The sequence below is a fragment of the Leucoraja erinacea genome, unplaced genomic scaffold (genome assembly GCF_028641065.1).
Source record: "Leucoraja erinacea ecotype New England unplaced genomic scaffold, Leri_hhj_1 Leri_299S, whole genome shotgun sequence".
Classification (NCBI taxonomy): Eukaryota; Metazoa; Chordata; class Chondrichthyes; order Rajiformes; family Rajidae; genus Leucoraja; species Leucoraja erinaceus.
This window is the reverse complement of record NW_026576200.1, coordinates 1-27,500: the sequence shown is the minus strand read 5'-3', so window position 1 is coordinate 27,500 and position 27,500 is coordinate 1. Positions and strand designations below refer to the sequence as shown.

At 47.4% G+C, this 27,500-nt stretch overlaps 1 protein-coding gene across 1 annotated transcript in view; it reads left to right on the top strand.

Moving 5' to 3' along the window:
• LOC129693451 (serine/threonine-protein phosphatase PP1-beta catalytic subunit-like) overlaps positions 1-26,496 on the top strand; it is a 131,191-nt gene extending 104,695 nt beyond the window's left edge. The window contains exon 3 of the mRNA XM_055630266.1: positions 26,129-26,496. Within this exon, the coding sequence (XP_055486241.1) occupies positions 26,129-26,481 (353 nt within the window). The 3' untranslated portion in view covers positions 26,482-26,496. The remainder of the gene's footprint in view (positions 1-26,128) is intronic.
• The last annotated feature ends 1,004 nt before the right edge of the window (positions 26,497-27,500 follow it).

Below are 27,500 nucleotides of genomic sequence, written 5' to 3'. Positions count from 1 at the left end.
GCAACTCATTCCTCCACTTTTTCGCTGATAAAATCAGCACCATCTATCAATCTTTATCCCCTGTACCCGACTCCCCAGCATCTACTCCACCACCTACCAAGGCCCCTCCTTTCAACATCTCCACTGACCTCCTTACCCCTTCTCCACACTGCTTCCTCTCCCAGTTTGACCTGGTCACCCCTATTGAAATCTCCAAACTCATCAGCTCTTCCAAACCCACTACCTGCTCCCTCGACCCTCTCCCCACTCCCCTGCTGAAGTCCTGCCTCCCCGTTCTCTGCCCCTACCTCATTAATCTCTTCAACTCCTCATTGTCCCAAGGAATTGTCCCCTCTGCTTTCAAAACTGCTGCTGTCACACCAATCTTAAAGAAACCTGGTCTTGATCCCTCCTCTCTCATTAACTACCGCCCAATCTCAAACCTCCCCTTTCTTTCAAAAACCCTGGAGCGTATCGTTGCGTCGCAACTTCATTCCCACCTCCTTGCGTATAACCTACTTGAACCCCTCCAATCTGGCTTTCGCCCCCTCCATAGCACAGAAACTGCTCTCCTCAAAGTCCTCAACGACCTCCTCACCTCTGCTGACACTGGTTCCCTCAACATCCTCATCCTCCTCGACCTGAGCGCAGCCTTCGATACAGTGAACCATAACATCCTGCTCACCAGACTCAAAGACCTCGGCATTGAAGGTTCTGCACTCAGCTGGCTCCGTTCCTACCTTTCCAACAGATCCCACTTCATCTCTCTCCATAACCACACCTCTGCTACAGCCACAGTCACTCAAGGCGTTCCCCAAGGCTCCGTACTCGGCCCCCTCCTCTTCATCATCTACATCCTCCCCCTTGGTCAGATACTCCGCCACTTCAACCTGGACTTCCACTGTTACGCCGATGACACCCAGATCTACCTCGGCACCAAATCCCCCCACAACCCCCCCCCCTCTCCCATATCAACACCTGTTTGTCAGCTATAAAAACCTGGATGCAACATAATTTCCTCAAACTCAACAGCGATAAGACAGAATTCCTCTTCATAGGTTCCAAATCCACACTCAGCAAAATCAATAACCCCACTCTCACCATCGACGGCACCACTTTCTCCCCATCTCCCCAGGCCCGCAACCTTGGTGTGATCTTTGATTCCACCCTCTCCCTTGAGCCTCATATCCGCCATGTCATTAAAACCTCCTTCTTTCATCTCCACAACATCGCCAAACTCAGACCTTCTCTCACACCTCCCCCGCTGCTGAAAGACTCATCCATGCCTTCATCTCCTCCCGACTGGACTATTGCAATTCACTTCTCCTTGGTATCAGCTCCACCAACATCAACCGACGCCAACTGGTCCAGAAGGCAGCCGCCCGACTCATCACCCACACCAAATCCTGGCATCACATCACTCCAGTCCTCAAACAGCTTCACTGGCTTCCCATCTCCCACCGGATCAACTACAAAATCCTGATCCTCACCTACAAAGCCCCCCACCATCTGCCCCCCCCCCCCCCCCCCCATATCTCACTGACCTCCTCTCCCCCTACCAACCCTCACCCCTCAGATCCACATCAGCTGGTCTCCTCTCCATCCACAAGTCCAACCTCCACAGTTTTGGGGACAGAGCCTTCTCCAGGGCAGCTCCCAGGCTCTGGAACTCCCTCCCCCAACTGATCCGCAATTCTGTGTCCCTCACCATCTTCCAGTCCCGCCTCAAGACCCATCTCTTCACCTCTGCCTATCCTTAGCCCCACGTCCCCCTCCCTTTTCATCTGTGCATTAATTGCCTCATATTGTGTTTTGTATTGAATGCTGTCTTTACTTTGTGTACTAGTCATGTCTCTACTATTTATTTCATTCCCCTTACATGTTTTTCCTCTACCTGCTAAATTTTTGTACGGTGTCCTTGAGACTCTTGAAAGGCGCCCATAAATAAAATTTATTATTATTATTATTATTCTCTCAGCATATGACAGTCTCGCCATCCCGGGAATTAACCTTGTAAACCTATGCAGCACTCCCTCAATAGCAAGAATGTTCGTCCTTAAATTAGGGGACCAAAACTGCACACAGTACTCCAGGTGTGGTCTCGCTAGGGCTCTGTACAACTGCAGAAGGACCTATATGCTGACATAGAAGGAGGCGTCACGAGTGTTTACGTGTCACATGCATTGGATGTGAACCAGAACAATGAACGTCTTACTTGCTACAACTTTCCGGGCGCAGAGATTAGTGTCACATTGTGATGACAAGTAGCACATTGTGACCAAAACCGTACACAAAATAACACGCCTGGAATCTCGCTGGCAGCCGGGGAATTTAAGTTCAAGGAATTAAATCATTTCTCTTGGCGATTAACTTGGAACAAGAGAGCACAAGAGCAGTCTGAAGAAGGGTCTCGACCTGAAACGTCGCCTATCCCTTCTCCCCAGAGATGCTGCCTGGCCCGCTGAGTTCTTTGTGTCTATCTTTGGTTTAAACCAGCATCTGCAGTTCCTTCCTACACCATCTGTGCCAACCACAATGCCAGTTTAAGCTGTACACCAGCCGGCACGTGGTCTATATCCCAATTCTCTGCTGTTTACGTGCCTGTCTAAATGCTTCATCAACATTGCTATCATATCAACCTGCCCCAAGCACCATGTTGCAGGCATCCACCAATCTGTGTCTGAGCAGGGGGATAAAATCATGCCTCGTAAATCTACTGTAAAATCTTCCCCTCCCCACACTTGAACCCTTTCATCCTCAAGTATAAAAGTGTTTAAGTCATGGAATAGATCAGGTAGATGTACAGACTCTCTTGCCCAGAGTAGGTGAATCGAGGACCAGAGGACATCGGTTTAAGGTGAAGGGGAAAAGATTTCATAGGAATCTGAAGGGTAATATTTTCACATAAAAGATGGTGGGTGTATGGAATGAGCTGCCGGAGGAGGTAGTTGAGGCTGGGACTATCCCATCGTTTAAGAAACAGTTAGACAGGTACATGGATAGGCCAGGTTTGGAGGGATATGGACCAAATGCAGGCAGGTGGGACTAGTGTAGCTGGGACATTGTTGGGTGGTGTGGGCACTTTGTGCCTGTTTCCTCACTGAATCACTCTGAGTATTTGACATATCGATCGTGTCTATGGTTTGTATTTGAGTATTTAGCTACTATGACTTAGTTTACTGTGTATAATGTGAGCTGCACCTCTGTCATGTGTGACTGGGGGAAAAAGCTCAAATAAAACATGAAAAGACACTTGGACAGGCCCATGCACAATAATGAATTGGAGGGACTAGTGGAGACAGGGCATGGTGGGCAAGTTGGGCCTAAGGGCCTGCATCCACGCTGTATAACTCTACGTGATTTATAGGCATGTTTTAAGGCAGCTTGGTGGCGCAGTGGTCGAGTTGCTGCCTCACAGCGGCAGAGTCCCAGGTTCAATCCTGACTTCAGCTGCCGTCGGTACGGAGTTTGTACGTTCTCCCCGTGACGTGCGTGGGTTTTCTCCGAGACCTTCGGTTTCCTCCCGCACTCCAAAGACGTGCAGATTTGTAGCTTAATTGGCTTGTCATAAATTGTCTAAAAGAGTGTGTAGATAGTGTTGGTGTAAACATAGAAACATTCAGGAGTAGGCCATTCGGCCCTGAGCCTGCACCGCCATTCAATATGATCATGGCTGATTCCAACTCAGTATCCGAGCCCTTCTCTCCATACCCCCTGATCCCCTTAGCCACAAGGGCCACATCTAACTCCCTCTTAAATATACCAATGAACTGGCCTCAACTACCCTCTGTGGCAGAGAGTTCCAGAGATTGGCTATGTGTGAAAAAAAGTTCTCCTCATCTCGGTTTTAAAGGATTTCCCCCTTATCCTTAAGCTGTGACCCCTTGTCCTGGACTTCCCTAACATCGGGAACAATCTTCCTGCCGATGGCCAGCATGGACTCTGTGGGCCGAAGGGCCTGTTTCCATGCTGTATCTCTAAAACTAAACTAAAAAAAATCATCACAAATACTGGGGCAGATGGATGGGCGATTGGGATCAAATGTACGAGTTAGAGCAAGTGATTTTGAAGCAAGGCCAAGTGTGTGAGTGAGGGGATTAAGTGCTTCCCATAGGGCTGGGGTTTAAAATGGATGAACGCTTAACCTCCTCAAACAAGGGGGAAGAGATTTCTGTTCGTGGGGTTTTGCACAAATCCAAATTGATGGTCGGTGCCTCCTCGGGGAAGCTGGGGAAGGTGTTTTGGAGACAGATGCAGTGCGGGGGTGGGGACAAGATGTAGAAATGGCCGTGGCTGAGGGGAAAATAATCGGCTTTTAATGATGCACAGGACTCCGGGTCAAAGCAATTAGTGGCGGTGAACAGTTTGTTTCAGCTTGGAAGAGACGGAGCAGAGAATGTGCTGAGGTCGGCATTGCAGAGAAGATGGCTTTGATCTCTGAGTTAATGAATTCTCTGAAGCTCGGCTTCAGACAGGCATATAAATGGGAAACTATTACCGATCACATTATACCTCTCGTAAAGCAGAACCATTGGCCCTCTGGTGCTGGGATAGCAGATTTTCTGGACCGTTAGATGTGGCTGCTATGGATGCCAGCACACCTGGATCCAACCCACCAGATGCTGATTTACACTGGAGACAGGCACAAAATGCCAGAGTAACTCAGCAGGTCAGGCAGCATCTGTGGGGAAAAAAGGAATAGGTGACGTTTCATACCTGTAGTTTTCATCTCCCCTGACACTCTAAAGAAGGGTCTCGACCCAAAACATCACCTATTCCGTTTTCTCCAGAGACGCTGCCTGACCCGCTGAGTTACTCCAGCTTTTAGTGTCTATTGCCGTCACGGATAATACTGCGCGTAAATACGATCGAAGTCAAACTCAAGTACACTAGGTGGAGCAAAGGGGAAGATACAGAGTGCAGAATGCCGTTCTCAGCATTGTAGCGCACCAGTCCCACAGACAAAGTCCAATGTCCGCAATAGGGTAGAGGTGAATCGAACAGAACCCTAGCTCATGGAAGGAACGTTCAGTAGCCTGATAACTGAAGCTGTTCCCGAGTCTGGCGGTGTGCACTTTCAGTTTTCTATTTGGTGTTTGAGATCCAAATAGACTTTTATTTCATTTTCTACATGGATTACGATTAATCCAAGAAAAGTTCCAGTTGAAAGAGAACAAGAAACAGAAGCCAGGATGTTTCAGCGTGTCTGTTTGAGATTGATTCTGACCTGGGCTCCAGATGCAGAGCCTGCTGGTGGTCCTACTTTTAGCTCTGTTTTCACGCTCCACTGGCAGTCCAGATACCAGTGTGTGCTGGGCCAGATGCCGAACTGTCAACGTTGGTAGTTCATTCTCCTCACATGAATAATCCCTTCAGAATCAGAATTATACTTTATTCGGCAAGTATGTTTTGCAACGTACGAGGAATTTCATCGGCCTGGTCAGTCATACAATTAAAAGCAGCAGACTCAAAAACACATTTTAACATGAACATCCACCACAGTGACTCCTACACATTCCTCACTGCGAAATAAAGTTCAAGTCCTTCCCTTGTGTTCTTCCTTGGTCGGGGGCCTCGATCCCTCCGTTGACGAGACGATGTTGACTCCCGTAGCCGGTGGCGTTCGGGCCCTCCATGTCGAGGCGTTCAGCTCCCGCATCGGGCGATGTCAGCTCCCCCGCGCCGGGCGATCAAAGCTTGCGTCGGGGCTGGTCGAACCTTTTACGGCATTGGAGCTCCCGACTAGCCTCTCCCGACACAGCGAGCTCTTGATGGTAAGTCCGCAGGCCGCGGTGGGAGCGATCCCAGGCAAGGGATCCGCTCCGATGTTAAGTCCGCGCCCCGCGGTGGGGCTCACGACAGTCCGAGGCGGCTCCCAGCTCCAGCGATGGTAGGCTGCAGAGCCCGGAGAATGTGATCCGAAAATTGATCACATATCCGGGAAGGTAAGAACTTGAAAAAAAAATTCCCTTAACCTCCCCCCACATAAAACAAACTGAAGTACATTAAATCATACTTTAAACAAACACTAAAAATAACAAAAGATGAAAAAAACGAACAGACTGCTGGCAGGGCTGCCATCTCCCCGGCGCTCCTGGTGGTCACTAGAATAATCCCATGATCTTAATGAAAACATAATCCACTGCTCTAACTCAGCAACCTAGACGGAGGAGAGCATCAGGAATCTGCATACACCATTACATTCAAGTCACAAGCCATCAAATCTGCAAGATATTGTCCACTGCATTGCATTGGGTTAATATATGAGGAGCGTTTGACGGCACTGGGCCTGTACTCGCTGCAGTTTAGAAGGATGAGCGGGTGCCTCATTGTAACTGACTGTATAATGAAAGGCCTGGATCGGGTGGACGTGGAGAGGATGTTTCCACTGGTGGGAGTGAAAAAGCTACTTCTATAACTACTAAACCAGGTTCGCTTCTTAATAAACAGACACCACACAAACTGTTTGGTAGACCAGTTCAAAACTTTACTTAATATCGGCCGATGGAAGGGAGGAAGAATTCCAGTCAAGTGACCAATGTAGACACTTGACCGTCCTCCGTCCACCTTCTCCGAACAACAGAATTACATTGCCTTAAATAGGGTTTTTTTGTCCCCTTAGCACATTCCACAGACATTAGTCATGGTCAGAGGTACAGGAAAAGGTTTCCACAGAATGCATCACATCAAACCTTTTGTTTACATGGTACAAGATATACTGAAAACATTGGCCATTTGCTTTAGGTCATTTTATCTCCAAAGAGATCACGTTAGCTCTTTTCGCTGCTTCCTCTGTCATTTGGTCCCTCATAAACATAGGTCATTTGTTTACAAAGATGTGACTAGCTATTTCTCTCTTCCTTTATTGCCTCCTCCCCCATAAACATTGGTCATTTGGTTTATGGCATCTTACTTCAAAGATATCTCTCTAGCTCCTTCTCTGCCTGTCACTTGGGAGACAATGTTATAGTATTTTTTATCTCACACACCGCAACCTGAGGAAAGCCTAATTTGACACTAAATATAAGCCCAGAAACCAATTTAATATCTTCTTATATTTTTAACTAAAATTCGGTTTCATCAGGAGAGTCTCGGCCCAGAGGGCACAGCCTCAGAATAAAAGGACGTACCTTTCCTATGGAGATGAGGAGGAATTTCCTTAGCCAGAAGGTGGTGAATCTGCGGAATTCATTGCCACAGAGGGCTGTGGAGGCCGGCATTGGGTATTTTTAAAGATGAGATTAATAGGTTCTAGATTAGGAAGGAGGTCAAAGGTTATAGGGGGAAGGTGGGAATATGGGGTTGAGATGGTAAAATAGATCAGTCTTGATCGAATGACAGAGCAGACTCGACGGGCCGAATGGCCTTATGACCGTACGATGTCAAATGCCAATTTAACAGAGGTGATATATTTAAAGTAATAAAATGGTTGTATTTATAAATTTTATTAGCTAAATATAGTGTAATTTCAATGCTGCAAAGTTGAATCAGTATGTATTTCTGTTCAGTTTAGTTGGTACAGTGGCACCGTTGTTAGTCGAGTCAGTAATCTAGAGGCCTAAATCGTTGAACTAGTGTCACAAGTTATAATCCTATCTCGTGGCAGCTGAGAGTTTATAGAGGTCATATGCTGCTAGAAAAAGCTTGTATCGTTTAATGGAAATCTCAATCAAAAGATTGCCCGTAAAAATGTATCCGATTTACAGTTTGTCTTCAAGGAAAGGAATTCAGGCCGTCGAAAGAAATTATGAATATTCTCTCCATGCCCTTCACACAGAGAGTGGTGAATCTCTGGAACTCTCTGCCACAGAGGGTAGTTGAGGCCAGTTCATTGGCTATATTTAAGAGGGAGTTAGATGTGGCCCTTGTGGCTAAGGGGATCAGGGGGTATGGAGAGAAGGCAGGTACGGGATACTGAGTTGGATGATCAGCCATGATCATATTGAATGGCAGTGCAGGCTCGAAGGGCCGAATGGCCTACTCCAGCACCTAATTTCTATGTTTCTATGTTTCTATGAGGCCAATTCACTGGATGCTTTCAAGAGAGAGTTAGATAGGGCCCTTAAAGATAGCGGAGTCTGGGGATATGGGGAGAAGGCAGCAACGGGGTACTGATTGTGGATGATCAGCCATGATCACAGTGAATGGCGGTGCTGGCTCGAAGGGCCGAATGGCCTACCCCTGCAACTATCGCCTACTGTCTATTTGGCCAGCAAACGCGATGTTTTTTATTCGAATAGTACAGGAGGGGTGTGCCAGGGGTATGAGCAAGCTGGTGAGTTCAACCAGTGGTAAAGGTTCTGGGCAAATGGGGTGGACTTGCTTTGCATGGATCTGAAGCCTATGGACCATGTGCAGGTAGATGAGGCTATTGTATGGAGGGGAAACGAGGAGCTGCAGATGCAGGTTTACACAAAAGGAGACAAAGTGTTGGAGTAACTCAGCGGGTCAGGCAGCATCTGTGGAGAACATGGATAGGTGACGTTTCACACATTGCTGGAGTAACTCAGCGGGTCAGGCAGCATCTGTGGAGAACATGGATAGGTGACGTTTCAGCTCCAGATCCTTCTTTCGGCTCATCTCTGCAGAATATGGATTGGTGATTTTTCAGACGAGGACCCAGTCTGAAGAAAAGTCCCGACCCAAAACATCATCTGTCCACGTTCTCCAGAGATGCTGCCTGTCCCGCTGAGTTACTCCAGCGCTTTGTGTCCTTTTGGGACTATTTTATCTTGACCATGTTTGGCACAGACATTCAAGTCAAGTCAAGTCCATTTTATTTCTATAGCACATTTAAAAACAACTCTCGTTGACCAAAGTGCTTTACATCAATGCAGGTATTAACGTGCTACATACAGTGGTACATAGATCTAGCAATACATACATAAATACATACATATAGCGTTCCCTCAGAGAACCTCAAGAAACGCTTGCGAGTAAAAATAAGTTTTAAAGCCAGGCTTAATTGATTTGTGTAAATTGTCGGTTAATTGATTTGTGTAAATTGTAAGTGTCCCTAATAATAAGGGGTCGGCCATTTAGGACTGAGCTGAGGAAAAACCTTTTCACCCAGAGAGTTGTGAATCTGTGGAATTCTCTTCCACAGAAGGCAGTGAAGGTCGATTCACTGGATGTTTTCAAGAGGAAGTTAGATTTAGCTCTTAGGGCTAAAGGAATCAAGGGATATGGGGATAAAGCAGGAACGGGGTACTAATTTTAGACGTGCAGGAGTGTAGGCACCTATTATTTATAGTGTTAGTGTACGGGGTGATTGGGCTGGTCAGTGCAGACTCTGTGGGCTGAAGGGCCTATTTCCACACTATCTATAAAGTCTAGATAAGTAATGGAGTGATAATAGACAATAGGTGCAGGAGGAGGCCATTCGGCCCTTCGAGCCAGCACCACCATTCAATGTGATCATGGCTGATCATCCCTAATCAGTACCCCGTTCCTGCCTTCTCCCCATATCCCCTGACTCCGCTATCTTTGCTGATGCTGGTGGACTGCTAGAAGAGCCTGCCTTAAGGGCCTGTCCCACTTTCACAACCTCTGCCGTGTTTGCCCTTGACTCATACCCGCAGCATGGTCGTCACGAGGCAGGTAGGTAGGTAGGTCGTGATGCTAGCTGTAGGTACTCGTGGCATCAAGTAGGTCGGGGCATTTTTTCAACACGATGAAAAATGTCCACGAGTTGTGAATTAGGTGGTGAAAATGGGACAGGGCGTTTAGACTCTGGTCAAAATGGCTGCCTCCTATCTCATGAGGAAATATGAAACACATACAAAATGTAAATAAGTGAAAAGCCACATGGCTGCAGAAGTAAATGAGGCAGGGGGTGGGGGGGTGGGGGTGATATAGTAATGCATGTGATATAGATCTCTATCTGGATTATTACTTGTTCTGGTACGATTCTGACATGCACTGTAGTTTAAGATGGCACCACAGGAGACCACAACAGTGGCAGTAACAGTTGGGTGATACATATTGGCCTTTTCTGGAATGGTATGTTAGCTTTCATTGCCGAATGGCCTACTCCTGCACCTAATTTCTATGTTTCTGCCACACCGAACATATTAGGTACAGAAGGCAGACAAAAATGCTGGAGAAACTCAGCGGGTGTGGCAGCATCTATGGAGAGAAGGAATAGGCGACGTTTCGGGTCTCGACCCGAAACGTCGCCTATTCCTTCTCTCCATAGATGCTGCCTCACCCGCTGAGTTTCTCCAGCATTTTTGTCTACCTTTGATTTTTCCAACATCTGCAGTCCTTTCTTAAACATTAGGTCCCGAGGTTCACTTATTCAAGTGCATGTATATAATCCCAAAGCAGTATATAAAAGAATATCAGGAAATTATCCTGGCCAAAAGTATACTTTTAGTTCGAAGTTAGACACAAAATGCTGGAGTAACTTCAGTGGGACAGGCAGCATCTCTGGAGAGATAGAATGGGTGACGTTTCGGGTCGAGACCCTTCTTCAGTCTCGACCAGAAACGTCACCCATTCCTTCTCTCCAGAGATGCTGCCTGCCCCGCTGAAGTTACTCCAGCATTTTGTGTCTAACTTTGATTTAAACCAGCATCTGCAGTTCTTTCCTATAGTTTTAGTTTAGCTTAGTTTGGAGACATAGTGTGCAAACGGGTCGTTTGGCCCATCGAGTCCATGCTGACTCAGTCACCCGTTCGCACCAATTCTGTGTCATCCCTCCTCTGAATCTTACACTCTTGGGGCAATTCAAGTCATCGGGTGGTGCCTCACCAGCGGCCCGGCCCGTCTGTCATTTCGACTTTTTTTTGTTATTTTTAGTGTGTCTAAATGTATGATTTAGGTGGGGAGTTTTAGGGGGGGGGGGGGGGGGAAATAGGGGGAAACCATTTTCAGTCACTTGCGTTGACGGAGTTGCGACTTTTCTCCTTGCCGTATCTTCCCTCCCCTCGCGGCCTAACACCTTGGATTGGTGTGGCCTTTCCAGGCTGGAGTCCGGCCCAGAGCTTCAGCAGCAGGCCCGGTGCATACTTATGGAGAGAAGGCAGGTACGGGATACTGAGTTGGATGATCAGCCATGATCATATTGAATGGCGGTGCAGGCTCGAAGGGCCGAATGGCCTACTCCTGCACCTAATTTCTATGTTTCTATGTTTACTTACCATCGCGGAGCTTGGGATCCTTTTCCGGGGATCGCCAGCGTTGGAGCTGACTGCAGCGTGCTTTTGAGCTTCTAGCTTCCACACGGGCACGGCGCACGTGGACTCACCATCGCGGTGCCCGGGGATCGCCAGAAGAAGTGCACCGACCTCTGGCCCGTGGTCTTTAACGTCGTGAAGTCGAGTTCGGTCGTCAGAGGCGGCCGGTTTGGAAACTCGGATCCATCCCGACGTCGGAGTTTCGATCATCCCGGCGAGAGGGCCTGTACATCGGGCCGTCCGTAGAGGCGACTGCAGTGGGTTCAAAGGCCCCGACCACAGGTGAACAAAGGAGGAAGATTGACTGAACTTTATCGCCTTCCATCACAGTGAGGAATGTTGATGGTGGATGTTTATGTTAAACTCTATTGTGTATTGTGTGGCTGTACGGTAACTCAAATATCACTTGTATCTTAATTGGTGCCTGTCACAATAAATGGGAACTTGAAACGTTGAATTTACAGTATTTCCAATTAACCTACAGATCGGCAGGTCTTTGGAGTGTGGGAGGAAACTGGAGCAGCCGGAGAAAACCCCTTGCGGTCACAGGGAGAACGTATAATCTCCGTACAGACAGCCGCCTTCGTGGGGATCGAACCCAGATCTCTGGCGCTGTGTGACAGCTGCTCTACCCACTGCGCCACCGTGCAGCCCCTTCAAGTATACTCTTCATTGAAAAACGTTGTGGCCATATCTATTCACATTTGCCCTATGCTGCATTGATACACGCAATGCCTTTTTGCAGTCAAAAGAGAATTTTTCTGGTGGTGTTATTGCTAATCTTGCCAGGAGATATTTAACTGATTTCAAAACTAGCGGCGGAGGTATTTATTTCCTGCAGTGATGTTCAGGCAGAACAAGAGGTCAGAATCCAGCTTTAAAATCGACAGTTCTGTTTTTAAATTTAAGCAGCCGTACATAGGAGAATGGTCACGATCTAATGGTTCCGTCACCTATACATCTTCGCCAGAGATGCTGCCTGACCCACTGAGCTACTCCAGCACTTTGTGTCTTTTTTTGGGTAAAACCGCATCTGCAGTTCCTTGTGTATATGAAGAAGGAACTTTTAGTTTTAATTTAGTTTGAGAGATACAGCGCGGAAACAGGCCCTTCGACCCACCGTGTCCGCGCTGACCAGCGATCCCCGCACACTAACACTGTCCTACACACTCTATGGACAGTCCGTAATTTTAACAAGTCAATTAGCCTACAAACCTGTACATCTTTGGAGCGTGAGAGGGAATCGGAGATCCCGGGGGAAAAAACCCAAGCCGGTCACGGGGAGAATGTGCCAACTCCGTACAGGCAGCGCCCGTAGTTAGGATGGAAACTGGGTCTCTGGCGCAACTCTACCACTACATCGCCTAAACTTTACAAGTGCACAAAGACTGGGAGAGCAAGGGTTGATACACATTGCAGACCGCAGACATACAAACATTGGTAAAAGCAAATAGCAACCATGAAGTTGCAGGACAGTTCATACAAAGTGTGACACAGATGAAAGTTAATGAGTAGAACTGCAGATGCTGATTTACACCAGAGATAGACACAAAGTGTCCAGCGATGCTGCCTGACCCACTGAGTTACTCCAGCACTTTGCCTATCTGAAGTTAAGTAACCTTGATGTGATGGTAGAGTAAAGAAAGTTTCATTCAGGCCACTTCTCATTTTTCTCAACTGCGGCATCCATTAACCCACTTTGAGTTTTTGTTTAAGAGATACAGTGTGGAAAGAGGCCCTTCGGCCCCACGGAGTCCGTGTCGACCAGCGATCACCCTGTACACTCGCACTCTCCTACGCACGAGGGATGATTTACAGAAGCCAATTAACCTACAAACCTGCACGTCTTTGGAATGTGTGAGGAAACCCGAGCACCCGGAGAAAACCCACACGGTCACAATGACGGCACGGTGTCGCAGCGGTAGAGTTGCTGCCTCACTGCGCCAGAGACCCGGGTTCCATCCCGACTACCGGTGCTGTCTGTACAGAGTTTGTACCTTCTCCCCGTGACCTGCGCGGGTTTTCTCCGTGATCTTCAGTTTCCTCCCACACTCCAAAGACATTCAGGTCTGTAGGTTAATTGCCTTGGTATCAGTGTAAATAGTCCCGTGTGTGTGTGTAGGATAGTGTTAATGTGCGGGGATCACTGGTTAGTACTGAGTCAGTGGACCGAAGGGCCTGTTTCCACGCTGTATCTCTAAACTAAATCAAAACACAGGGGGAATGTACAAACTCCACACAGACAGCACCCATAGTGAGGGTCGAACCCGGGTCTCTGGCGCCGTTAGGCTGCAAATCTACTGTTACTGGGATCTTCGATCGGATCGTGCATTTCTGTCAGGATAAATGTCTTATTTGTTGGTGGTGCAGCCAGTGTTTATACATCTCTGATTAGACCTTGAATTGATTGACTTGCGAGATCATTTCAGAGGGCACGTAGGTGGGTTTGGAGCCACTAAAGCCAGCCCTGGCAAATGTCCTTCCATGGAAGTACGTGACCTAGATGGGTTTTTGCAACAGTCTGCTAATGTAATGGTCACCATCACTGATAACATCTTTTTAGTCCAAAGTTGATTCATTGCTGCGCTGGGAGGATTGAACTCACGTTTGTCTTCCTCAGCTGCACTTAATTTTGCCATCTTGGTGATGGGAATGATGAATTAGCCAGTAATGTATTGATCAGTAAAAGAGCTGGCAAATGTCACCAGTCACGAGTGGGACAGATAGGGTAGACAGTCAGAACCTTTGGCACAGCGTGGAAAAGCCTAATCTGAGGAAGGACATTATTGCCATAGAGGGAGTGCAGAGAAGGTTCACCAGACTGATTCCTGGTATTTCAGGACTGTCTTATGAAGAAAGACTGGATAAACTTGGTTTATACTCTCTAGAATTTGGGAGATTGAGAGGGGATCTTAAATGAACTTACAAAATTCTTAAGGGGTTGGACAGGCTAGATGCAGGAAGATTGTTCCCGATGTTGGGGGAAGTCCAGGACAAGGGGTCACAGCTTAAGGATAAAGGGGAAATCCTTTAAAACCGCGATGAGAAGAACTTTTTTTCACACAGAGAGTGGTGAATCTCTGGAACTCTCTGGGTAGTCGAGGCCAGTTCATTGGCTATATTTAAGAGGGAGTTAGATGTGGCCCTTGTGGCTAAGGGGATCAGAGGGTATGGAGAGAAGGCAGGTACGGGATACTGAGTTGGATGATCAGCCATGATCATATTGAATGGCGGTGCAGGCTCGAAGGACAAAATGGCCTACTCCTGCACCTATTTTCTATGTTTCTAAGACAAGCCGGCGGAGCTTTACCGTGAGAGGGGCAAAGTTTAAAGGAGATATGTGGGGCAGGTTTGTTACACACAGGGTGGTGGGGGTCTGGAACGTGTGGCCAGCGGTGGTGGTTGAGGTAGATACGAGTGTGGAATGTAAGAGGATTTTAGATAGGCACATGGGTATGGAGGGGTAGGGATCACGTGCAGGGAGAAGAGATTAGTTTAATTCGGCACCAGGGTTGCCAACTGTCCCGTGTTATAGACAATAGACAATAGGTGCAGGAGTAGGCCATTCGGCCCTTCGATCCAGCACCGCCATTCACTGCGATCATGGCTGATCATCCACAATCAGTACCTCGTTCCTGCCTTCTCCCCCATGTCCCCTGACTCCACTATCTTTAAGAGCCCTATCTAGCTCTCTCTTTAAAGTATCCACAGAACCTGCCTCCACCGCCCTCTGAGGCAGAGAATTCCACAGACTCGCAACTCTGTGAGAACAAGTGTTTCCTCGTTGCCGTTCTAAATGGCTTACCCCTTTTTCTTAAACTGTGCCCCCTGGTTCTGGACCCCCCAACATCGGGAACATGTTTCCTGCCTCTAGCTTGTCCAAACCCTTAATAATCTTATACATTTCAATAAGATACCCTCCCATCCTAAATTCCAGAGTGTACAAGCCCAGCTGCTCCATTCTCTCAGCAAATGACAGTCCCGCCATCCCGGGAATTAACCTTGTAAACCTACGCTGCACTCTCTCAATAGCAAGAATGTCCTTCCTCAAATGAGGGGACCAAAACTGCACACAGTAAACCTTTTGACCTTTTGACCCTTATTAGCAACTCTACCGCTGTGCCGCCCCTGCGATATGAAATCTGACCCCTACAACATTTCATGAGATTGGTCGAGCATGCAACCGTTCTGGGTTTCCACCTACAGTGTAAACATTGCAGCGGCTTGAATCACTCACTGTTGATCACAGCATACTAGGTGTGCCCATTTATTGAGCAAAGCAAACAAACACACACTGAACTACATTTGCAGTTACTGGTCCAAGTTACAAACATCTGTTCTTCCTGGAGAGAAGGAATGGGTGACGTTTCGGGTCGAGACCCTTCTTCGGACTAACTTGAAGTGCACTGTTGAAGAAACTGAGGGAACCGGATACAGTAATCATTTTCTGTAGTTGAACAGTAATCATTTCAAATAGTGAAAGGCCTAGTGAAAGAAATGGGCGAGGATGTTTCCACTAGTGGGAGAGTCTAGGACCAGAGGTCACAGCCTCAGAATAAAAGGTCGTACCCATAGAAAGGAGATGAGGAGGATTGTCTTTAGTCAGGGGGTGGTGAATCTGTGGAATTCATTACCACAGACGGCTGTGGAGGCCAAGTCCAAGGATATTTTGAAGACGCTTTTAAGGATGGATAGATTCTCGATTACTACAGGTGTCAGTGGCTATGGGGAGAAGGCAGGAGAACGGGGTTAGGAGGGAAAGATAGATCAGCCATGAATGAATGACGGAGTAGACTTGATGGGCCGAATGGCCTAATTCTGCCTCAAGAACTTATGAATTTATGAAAAGAAGAAAATAATAAAGTGGCTATGCCTTGATCTGTTTTCCAGCTGAGCTCTGTCTCGATGTGTGTGAATGTCATTGTAGGTTGAGGCAGGATTATTTCTGACATGCATTACATGTCTTTGAAGTAAATATTAAGACAAAGTCATGCTGGGTCATTGCTAATAAGATGTTTTCAACTGTGCCATATTTATTAATGAGCTCATGATGTACAGGAGAGTGACAAAAATAAATACGAGGCATAAATCTATCAATTAAAATCATTGCCTAGACACGGCCTCAGAATAGAAGAACGTTCCTTTAGGAAGGAGATGAGGAGGAATTTCTTTAGCCAGAGGCTGGTGAATTTATTGCTGTGGAGGCCAAGTCACTGGGATTTTTATAGCGGAGATTGACAGATTCTTAATTAGTAAGTGTGTCAAAGGTTACAGGGAGAAGGCAGAGAGGGAAAGATAGCAAATAGTGAAAGACTTGGATAGAGTGGATGTTTCCACTGGTGGGAGAGTCTAGGACCAGAGGGCACAGCCTCAGAATTAAAGGGAATTCCTTTAGGAAGGAGATGAGGAATTTATTTAGTCTGAGGGTGATAATTCTGTGGAATTCTTCTGGAGGCCGTCAGTGGATATTTTTAAGGCAGAGATAGATAGATTCATGATTAGTGCGGGTGTCAGGAGTTATGGGGAGAAGGCAGGAGAATGGGGTTAGGAGAGAGAGATAGATCAGCCATGATTGAATGGCAGAATAGACATGATGGGCCGAATGGCCTAATTCTGCTCCTATCACTTATGACATGACCTTACATGTTGGTGGAACCGACTTGATGGGCCGAATGGCCCAATTCTGCTCCTATCACTGATGAACATGTTTCCCATCTAACACCAACCATGAATGTTTTAATCTTAAATTCGAGTCATATTACAGATGCTTTTTTTTCTGCTTTAAAGGTTACACAGGGCTGTATAAATCTTGTGGGCACTTTAGTTTAGCACTCATGTGGGGTATAAACTGCAAATGCTTTGATGAGATAGCAGAACCAGTACCGAGATCACAAGCTGCCGATTTTGATGGCCATTGTCCCTTACTTTAGAGTTCGCTCGGATGAAAGGTTACCGTGAGCCAGCCACACATTTCGTTTTGCAGACCCTCCCAGTTATAGAGACGGCTTTGTGGTTTGTCCCACAACAATCCGTGTCTGCTGTGCCAAACCTGAGGAAGGACATTATTGCCATAGAGGGAGTGCAGAGAAGGTTCACCAGACTGATTCCTGGGATGTCAGGACTGTCTTATGAAGAAAGACTGGATAGACTTGGTTTATACTCTCTAGAATTTAGGAGATTGAGAGGGGATCTTATAGAAACTTACAAAATTCTTAAGGGGTTGGACAGGCTAGATGCAGGAAGATTGTTCCCGATGTTGGGGAAGTCCAGGACAAGGGGTCACAGCTTAAGGATAAGGGGGAAATCCTTTAAAACCGAGATGAGAAGACCTTTTTTTCACACAGAAAGTGGTGAATATCTGGAACTATCTGGTGCAGCGGGTAGGGGAGGCGAGTTAATTGGCTATATTTAAGAGGGAGTTAGAAGTGGCCCTTGTGGCTAAGGGGATCAGAGGGTATGGAGAGGTACGGGATACTGAGTTGGATGATCAGCCATGATCATATTGAATGGCGGTGCAGGCTCGAAGGGCCGAATGGCCTACTCCTGCACCTAATTTCTATGTTTCTATGTGCCACTGAGGTGCACTGTAATATAGTAATGTGTTAGGCTGCCATTTGTAATCCTGAGCAGAATTACATTCTAACGTGCCTGGCAAAATCAAGGATGTTGTAAACGGCAACTGTCCGCACAAAACCGCCAGCTGTGAGCTAATCTGGCAATCAGACTAATGGTCACAAAACATTATGTTTTAGCTTGATTTACTGCCATTTATTACTGCTGCACACAATGTCTATACAACCCTGGATCACTTTTAAAGCAGAAAAAAACGCATCTGTAATATCACTTGAATTTAAGATTACCGTTCATGTTTGCTGTGAGATGAGAAATATGAGTCCACTCAGATATAGGAGCAGAATTAGGCCATTCGGCCCGTCGAGTCTGCTCCCCCATTCGATCATGGCTGATCTATCTTTCCCTCTCAACCCCATTCTCCTGCCTTCATTTACTGTCAGCTATGTTTGTGAAGCTCCGACCCTTGCCAGCAGTGTGTGGTGTGCCAGTGTCAAAGACTGCCACTGCATAGAATACAGTTCTGCATAGAGTATAGCAGTTGGGCTGTGAGTATAGAAGTTGGAATGTTATGTTACGGTTGTACAAGATGTTGGCGAGGTCACTTGTATTCACTTTTAATCACCCTGCTATAGGCACAATGTTGTTAAGCTAGAAAGGGCGCAGAGAAGATTTAGTTTAGAGATACAATGCAGAAACAGGCCCTTCGGCCCACCGAGTCCGCATCGACCAGCGATCCCTGCACAGCAACACTATCCTACACACACTAGGGACAATTTACATTTATACCAAGCCAATGAACTTACAAACCTGTCCGCCATTGGATTATGGGAGGAAACCGAAAATCTTGGAGAAAACCCACACGGCTACAGGGAAAACGTACAAACTCCGTACAGACAGCACCCGTAGTTTGGATTGAACACGGGTCTCCGGCGCTGTAAATGCAGTAAGACAGCAACTCCACCGCTAACCCACTGTTACCGCCCCAATATCCATTTACGAGGATCTTGCCAGGACTTAAGGGATTAAAGCTACGGAGAGAGGTTGGGCAGGCTAGGACTTTAATCCTTGCAGGAGGCTGAGCAGTGATCTTCCAAAGGTGTATAAGTATTTAGAGGGGAATAGATCGGATAGATGCACAGTCTTTTAACCAGAGTGGGGAATCGAGGACCAGATATCGTGAGTTCAAGGTGAGAGGAGAAAGATTTAATAAGAACCTGAGCGGCAACTTATTCCACACAGATGGTGGTGGGTGTATGGAACGAGCTGCCAGGGAGGTAGTTGAGGCAGTACCATACAGTATTTAAACTTTGGACAGATACATGGATAGATAAGGTGGACAGTTAGAACCTTTCCCCAGGGTGGAGGTGTCCAGCACTAGAGGGCATAGCTTTAAAGCCCTGTCCCACTGTACGAGGTCATTCAAGAGTTCTCCCGAGTTTGCCCTGATTCGAACTTAGAGGTTTACGGTAATGGCCGCTCGTAGGTACTCGGGGCTCTCGTGGACATTTTTCAACATGTTGAAACATCTTCACGAGTCTTCCCGAGCTTACCGCGTTTCCCGAGTACCTGCCGTTAACGTTACGAGCCACTAAGAGACGTCCCGAGCTCAGACGTACCCGCTACACACAATCTACATGCTTACCACGAGTTAGATTTTTTTTTTTAAACTCGGGAGAGCTCTTGAATTAACTCGTACAGTGGGACAGAGCTTTTATAGCTTTAAGGTAACGTTTAATCGAGACATGATTTTTTTTTTTAATACAGAGAGTGGCAGGGGCTTGGAACGCATTGCCAGGGGTGCTGGTGGTGGAGGCAGATATGACAATGGTATTTAAAATGCTTTTAGACAGGCACATGGAGTGCATGGAATAGAGGGATATGGATCAGGTTCAGGCAGATGAGATCAATTTGACGACATCATATTCGGCACAAACATTGTTGGCCAAAGGGCCTGTTCCTGAGCTGTTCTATGTGTTACGTTCTATAAAATAACACTGGCGGGGAGTTTGAAGGAAAATTTTAAAGCTTTTATTTTAACATGAAGTATATTAAGATCAAGGGACAGAAGTTTAGGGGTAATATGACGGGAACTTCTTTACTCAGAGAGTGGTAGCGGTGTGGAATGAGCTTCCAGTGGAAGTGGTGGAGGCAGGTTCGTTGGTATCATTTAAAAATAAATTGGATAGGCATATGGATGAGAAGGGAATGGAGGGTTATGGTATGAGTGCAGGCAGGTGGGACTAAGGGGAAAAAAAAAAATTGTTCGGCACGGACTTGTAGGGCCGAGATGGCCTGTTTCCGTGCTGTAATTGTTATATGGTTATATGGTTATCAAGGAAAAGATATGGCCCATTAGGAAATGAATTTTCACTCAGTGCATGGAAGACATTGGAGGACAACTGAACCATCTTCTCTCCAACCAGAGAGTGGTCCTGACCTACACTCTCCCTCATTGGAGACCCTCGGACTATCTTCAATAGGACTTTACTGGACTTTATCTTGCACAAAACGTCATTCCCTTTATCCTATATCTGTACACTGTGGATGGCTTGATTGTAATCCTGTGTCGTTTTTCCGCAGACTGGATAGCACGCAACAAAAAAGCTTTTCACTGTACCTCTACACGTGACAATAAACCAAACTTAATTGGTGGGGTCTTAAACAAAATTCTTCCCGTCTGTATTCACGTTGGAGAATGAGATTACAGTTGGACTAATCATGGAAAGATGGATGAGGTGTCGTGGATGGCTTAAAAGGTGGAGGAATCCTCGGGTGCTGCTATGGTAGGGAAGTGAGAGGATTTTGGAGACTCTGTCAGAAGTTCAGTTTAGTTTATTGTCACGTGTACCGAGGTACAGTGAAAAGCTTTTGTTGCGTGCTATCCAGTGAGCAGAAAAACAATACACAATTACAATCCACCCGTTTACAGTGTGTAGATACATGATAAGGATTTGAGTATAGGAGCAGGGAGGTTCTACTGCAGTTGTACAGGGTCTTGGTGAGACCACACCTGGAGTATTGCGTACAGTTTTGGTCTCCAAATCTGAGGAAGGACATTATTGCCATAGAGGGAGTGCAGAGAAGGTTCACCAGACTGATTCCTGGGATGTCAGGACTGTCTTATGAAGAAAGACTGGATAGACTTGGTTTATACTCTCTAGAATTTAGGAGATTGAGAGGGGATCTTATAGAAACTTACAAAATTCTTAAGGGGTTGGACAGGCTAGATGCAGGAAGATTGCTCCCGATGTTGGGGAAGTCCAGGACAAGGGGTCACAGCTTAAGGATAAGGGGGAAATCCTTTAAAACCGAGATGAGAAGAACTTTTTTCACACAGAGAGTGGTGAATCTCTGGAACTCTCTGCCACAGAGGGTAGTTGAGGCCAGTTCATTGGCTATATTTAAGAGGGAGTTAGATGTGGCCCTTGTGGCTAAGGGGATCAGGGAGTATGGAGAGAAGGCAGGTACGGGATACTGAGTTGGATGATCAGCCATGATCATATTGAATGGCGGTGCAGGCTCGAAGGGCCGAATGGCCTACTCCTGCACCTATTTTCTATGTTTCTTTAAGGGAATAACGTTCAGCGCAAGGTAAAAGCCAGCAAAGTCCGGTCAAGGATAGTCCGAGGAACATCACAGAGGTAGATAGTAGCTCAGCACTGCTCTCTGGTTGAAATAATCACATTTTCTCTGGCCACTAAAGAGGTGCAGGATGACTGGGTTACCAGTGAACGTGAGGCCTTTATTCAAGATACTGTGGCGGCTCCCAAGGGTCGGGCCACTCCCACTTCAAACCCCTCAGCACGGGGATGGATGAGTCCGGATGCGGCCCTTAGTTCGGGGGATAAAAGCCAAGGGTTTAGGTGCCATTTTCCTGTAGTAGACTCGTCTGGTAAGGAGAAAGACCGCTATTAAAAATACCTCCCGAAGCACCTGGCTCCTCGCCTTCATTTCGAGATCGACGTAGCGCTACATTGGTGACCCCGACAGACGACCTTTATGTTGGACAAGGGGGGCCGGCCGGAGGCCGTGTCGATTGTCCGGTTAAAGCCAGCACATTTGGACATTGACCCTCCTCAGCCGCGAGGTGGCCCCCCTTGGCGGCTCCCTCCGCCTGTCCCTCGACCTATCCCTCCACCTGTGCCTCCGCCAGCCCCTCGGTCGGTCGACTTCCGTACGCGGTCTGGTCGGGTTGTACGGCCGCCGGTGCGTTTTGTGCCGCTGGTTCTGGGGGGGATCGACGTAACGCTACAATATTCAAGAAGGGCAGCAGGCACAAGGCAGATAATTACAAGCTGGTGAGTCCATTAACAATGGTCAGCACATTATTCCAAAAAGACCCTGCGGGATCAGGTGAATTGGCACTGGAGCAGCAAGAATATACAGGGAGGGCTTCAACGGAATTCGCTTTCTCTCTAGTTTATTAAATTTGTCATTGAGTCTAAGAAAGAACTGCAGATGCTGGAAAAATCGAAGGTAGACACTAAATGCTGGAGAAACTCAGCGGGTGAGGCAGCATCTATGGAGCGAAGGAATAGGTGACGTTTCGGGGTTGAGACCCTCCTTCAGACTGATAAATTTGTCAAGGAGATAGTTGTCTTTGCTCTGTTGAACTACCCTGCACTCACGTGAGGCTTTTGACATGGTTCCATGTGAAAGTCTACTCGAAAAGATAAGGGGGGAGAAAGAACTGGGCAGATCAGGCAACGTCAGTGGAGGGAAATAAGAGTCAACGTTTTAGGTCAAGACCATATAACCATATAACAATTACAGCATGGAAACAGGCCATCTCGACCTTTCTAGTCCGTGCCGAACACATAATCTCCCCTAGTCCCATATACCTGCGCATGGACCATAACCCTCCATTCCCTTCCCATCCAATTTAATTTATTTTTAAATGATAAAAACGACCCTTCATCTTCAGTCAAGAAGGGGTTGTGGGGAAGTAGACAATATAAGGAGGAGAGGGGAGGGGCGAGGGATGGCAAGCCCTAGGTGGATACAGGACATAGTCATAGTCATACTATGTGCGAACAGGCCCTTCGGCCCAACTTGTCCACACCGACTAAGTTCCCCCATCCATGTAACTGTCCAAATGTCTCTGATAGTAGCTGCCTCTGCCTCCTCCAGCAGCCCGTTCCATACACCCACCTGTGTGGAAAAAAAAGTTACCCTTGGTTTCCTAGTAAATCTTTCCCCCCTTAAACATATGTCCCCTGGCTCTCGATTCCCCTACTCTGGGCAAAAAACTGTGCAATTTACACAATTTATTCCATTCATGATCTTGTACAGCGAGACCTGGGTGTCATGGCACACCAGTCATTGAAAGTAGGCATGCAGGTGCAGCAGGCAGTAAAGAAAGCGAATGGTATGTTAGCATTCATAGCAAAAGGATTTGAGTATAGGAGCAGGGAGGTTCTACTGCAGTTGTACAGGGTCTTGGTGAGACCACACCTGGAGTATTGCGTACAGTTATGGTCTCCAAATCTGAGGAAGGACATTATTGCTATAGAGGGAGTGCAGAGACGGTTCACCAGACTAATTCCTGGGATGTCAGGACTGTCTTATGAAGAAAGACTGGATAGACTTGGTTTATACTCTAGAATTTAGGAGATTGAGAGGATCTTATAGAAACTTACAAAATTCTTAAGGGGTTGGACAGGCTAGATGCAGGAAGATTGTTCCCGATGTTGGGGAAGTCCAGGACAAGGGGTCACAGCTTAAGGATAAGGGGGAAATCCTTTAAAACCGAGATGAGAAGAACATTTTTACACACGATCTCTAGAACTCTCTGCCACAGAGGGTAGTCGAGGCCAGTTCATTGGCTATATTTAAGAGGGAGTTAGATGCGGCCCTTGTGGCTAAGGGGATCAGGGGGTATGGAGAGAAGGCAGGTACGGGATACTGAGTTGGATGATCAGCCATGATCATATTGAATGGCGGTGCAGGCTCGAAGGGCCGAATGGCCTACTCCTGCACCTAATTTCTATGTTTCTATGTACACCTTGGGCAGTCTCGGTGGCGCAGCAGCAGAGTTCGGAGGTTTTTGTCAGTCTCCTTACCTGCTTCCACTACCTGCAACCTCCGGGAACCGCACGGAAACCTAGGGTGGGGCGCAAAGTCTCCATAGGTTTCCGTTCAGGTTTCCTAAGTGGGACAGGGGCATTACAGCGCTTGCAGCTCTGGAGACCCAGGTTCCATCCCGACTATGGGTGCTGCCTGTACGGAGTTTGTACGTTCTCCCCGTGACCTGCGTGGGTTTTCTCCGAGATCTTCGGTTTCCGCCCACACTCCAAAGACGTGCTGGTTTGTAGGTTAATTGGCTTGGTGTAAGTATAAATTGTCCCTCGTGTGTGTAGGATAGTGTTAGTGTGCGGGGATCGCTGGTCAGTGCGGACTCGGTGGGCTGTTTCCACGCTGTGTCTCTAAACTAAACCTAACCTCTATAAGATCACCCCCTCATCCTCCTGCTCTCCAAAGAATAATGTCCTGGCCTGCTCAACCTCTCCCACAGGTAAGGAAGGGAGAGCTGATGGAATCCAGTGGGAGTGGAAAAATTGGATTGGTGCTGGGAGCCGAGTGGTGAGGGTTGTTTTAGCGATTGGAAGCTGGTGACCAGCGATGTACTGCATGCATTGGTGTAAGCCCCTTGCATGTGAATGCAGGAGAAGGCCATGAACTAATGGTGGTGTTTTGGACAGTGAGGAGGCTACCCTTTGGCAACAGAACAATATTGATGAGTGGATAAGAATCAATCAATCAAAGACTTTATTGTCATTCAAAAATGCAAGTCTGAACAAACTTTTGTTGCATCTGGCTCACCGTGCAACATAAAATAACAAAAGGATAAAATGGATAAAAAGATAAAATGGTTAAAAAGATAAAATGGATAAAAAGATAAAATAGATAATAGTGGCGGCACATTATGTGGAATTCAAGAGTCTGATGGCTCGGGGGAAGAAGCTGTTGCAAAACCTGGCCATTCTGCTCCTTATACTGCATTCCCTTTTGCCCGAGGGCAGCAGAGTGAACAGTCCATGATGGAGATGTGTGGGGTCTTGTATAATGCTGTTGGCCTTGGACAAGCAACGTTTGCACGCAATGGCAACAGAACAATTTGTAGGAATTGGATTGAAGGAAGAGAAGTCCCGAAGAAGGCAGAGACATGGCAGAAGAATTCAAGTCAGAAAAATATAGCATGATGCACTTGTGTGCAATAAGTCACAGAGTTTGAGTTCTGAGAAGTTTGGGGCAGCACAAGGGACCCGGGTTTGATCCTGATTCCGTGCTCTCTGCATGGAGTTTGTACGTTCTCCCTGTGACCTGTGGGGGTTTACTCCGGGTGCTCCGGTTTCCCCCCCCGTTCCGAAGTGATGCAGGTTAATTGGCTTCTGTAAGTTGTAAATTGTCTCTAGTGTGTGTAAGTTAGTGTACTAGGCGATTGCTGGTGGGCCGAAGGGCCTGTTTCCGTGCTGTATCACTAAAGTCTAAAGACGAATAAACTAGGATATACACGGTGAATGTTAAAGCTCCAAATGGTACCAAGGACCAGAATAAATTGGTGGACACATCCCATAGGATGGTAGCATTGGTAGGTAAAGTTTTTTGTTGTTTAGAAAATACCTTCTTACAGCATGTTACAGCATGTGTAAGGTGTTACATATGACCATGCTACAGCATGGAAACGGGCCCTTCAGCCCACCGAGTCCATGCCGACCCGCGATCACCCATTCACTAGTTCTGTCCTACGCACTAGGGACAATTTACAATTGCAAGTGTCTTGTCCTGGAAGATGTGGTTGTGTCCTGGGTGGGGGGGGGGGGGGGGGGGGGCTGGGGGGGGGGGGGGGGGGGGGGGGGGGGGGGGGGGGGGGGGGGGTCTTTCTCAATGCTCAGGCCACAGGCGTGGGCTGGGAAACATGATGAGCTGCCATGATCTCATGAAATTGATGGCCTAAACATCCCTGTGTCTCTGCTCTTTAACCCTGACTCTGACAATTTAACGCGCTGAATCTACGGGTGGAGTTGCTGCCTTACAGCGCTTGCAGCGCCGGAGAACCGGGTTCCATCCCGACTACGGGCGCTGTCTGTACGGAGTTTGCACGTTCTCCCCGTGACCGCGTGGGTTTTCTCCGTGATCTTCGGTTTCCTCCCTCACTCCAAAGACGTACAGGTTTGTAGATTAATTGGCTTGGTGTAAATGTAAATTGCCCCCCAGTGCGTGTGGGATAGTGTTAGTGTGCGGGGATCGCTGGTCGGTGCAGACTCGGTGGGCCGAAGGGCCTGTTTCCGCACTGTATGTCTAAACTAAACTAAACTTCAAGGTCGGGAAGATGAATTCCATAAAGCTATTATATGTAAAGAGTAAATATTTAATTTTCTCTTCTATTTCCGCAGGTGACATTCATGGACAATACACTGATCTCCTGAGGTTGTTCGAATATGGAGGCTTTCCGCCGGAAGCAAACTACTTGTTCTTGGGCGATTACGTAGATCGAGGGAAGCAGTCCCTAGAGACCATTTGCCTCCTCCTCGCATACAAGATTAAATACCCAGAGAACTTCTTTCTCTTGCGGGGAAACCACGAGTGTGCCAGCATCAACCGCATCTATGGCTTCTACGATGAGTGTGAGTATCCAGCTGCTGCAACTCAACTTGCTGTGCAGAACATGAGCAGCACCTTTAACCTGGACAGCGCAATGTGTAGACACGCGAGGCCAAGCACAGGCTCCTCCGCTCAGTCTGGCTAAACCTGCCTGATCTCCTGGTTGCTCAGCACTTCAACTCCCCCTCCCATCCCCACACCGACCTCTCTGTCCTGGGCCTCCTCCACTGTCAGAGTGAGGCCCAGCGCAAATTGGAGGAACAGCACCTCATATTTTGCTTGGGCAGCCTACACCCCAGCGGTATGAACATTGACTTCTCTAACATCAAATAGCCCTTGCTTTTCCTCTCTCTCCATCCCGTCCCCTTCCCAGGTCTCCCACCAGTCTGACTGTCCTCCTGATTGACTCTGTATGCCTCGGTGTCACCTTCTTCTTGCTAACAATTATCCATTATACATTTTCCTCGATCTCCATCCCCTTTGATATCTTATTTTCACACTTTACACCTCCTTATCTCTGTGTATCCCTCTACCATGACTCTCAGTCTGAAGAAGGGTCTCAACCCCATTCCTTCTCTCCAAAGATGCCGCCTGTACTGCTGCGTTACTGCAGCATTTTGTGTTTATCTTAGGTTAAGATGGATATGGTCTGAACGTGGGCAGGTGGGACGAGTGTAGATGGTGCACAGACACGTTACAAAGTGCTGGTGTAACTCAGCGGGTCAGGCGTCATCTCTGGAGGACAGGGATGAGTGATGTTTCTGGTCGGGGGCCCTTCGTGAGACTGAATGTGGAGGGGAGGGAACTGGAGGTGAGTAAAAGGACCTGACCCAGTCAGATCCTGAGCAAAGACCTGACCTGACCTAGATGGGGCATGTCGGGCGGCATGGGCGAGTTGGGCCAAAGGGCCTGTGTCCATGGTGCATGACTCTATGACACAAGCGCAATCTACAAGAGGTGTGGACAGGCATGTGAAAGGATGAGAGAGATACGGGCCAAACGTGGGCAAATGGGACGGGTGTTACAAGAGAACACGCTCAAGCATCTGACTAGTGGAACTGAAAAAGGCTCACTCATCTGTTTGGTTGCAAATCAGCATTATTGGCAACAGAGGCCAAAAACAATACATACTCGGTATGCGAGGGGGCATATTTTACAGCCACA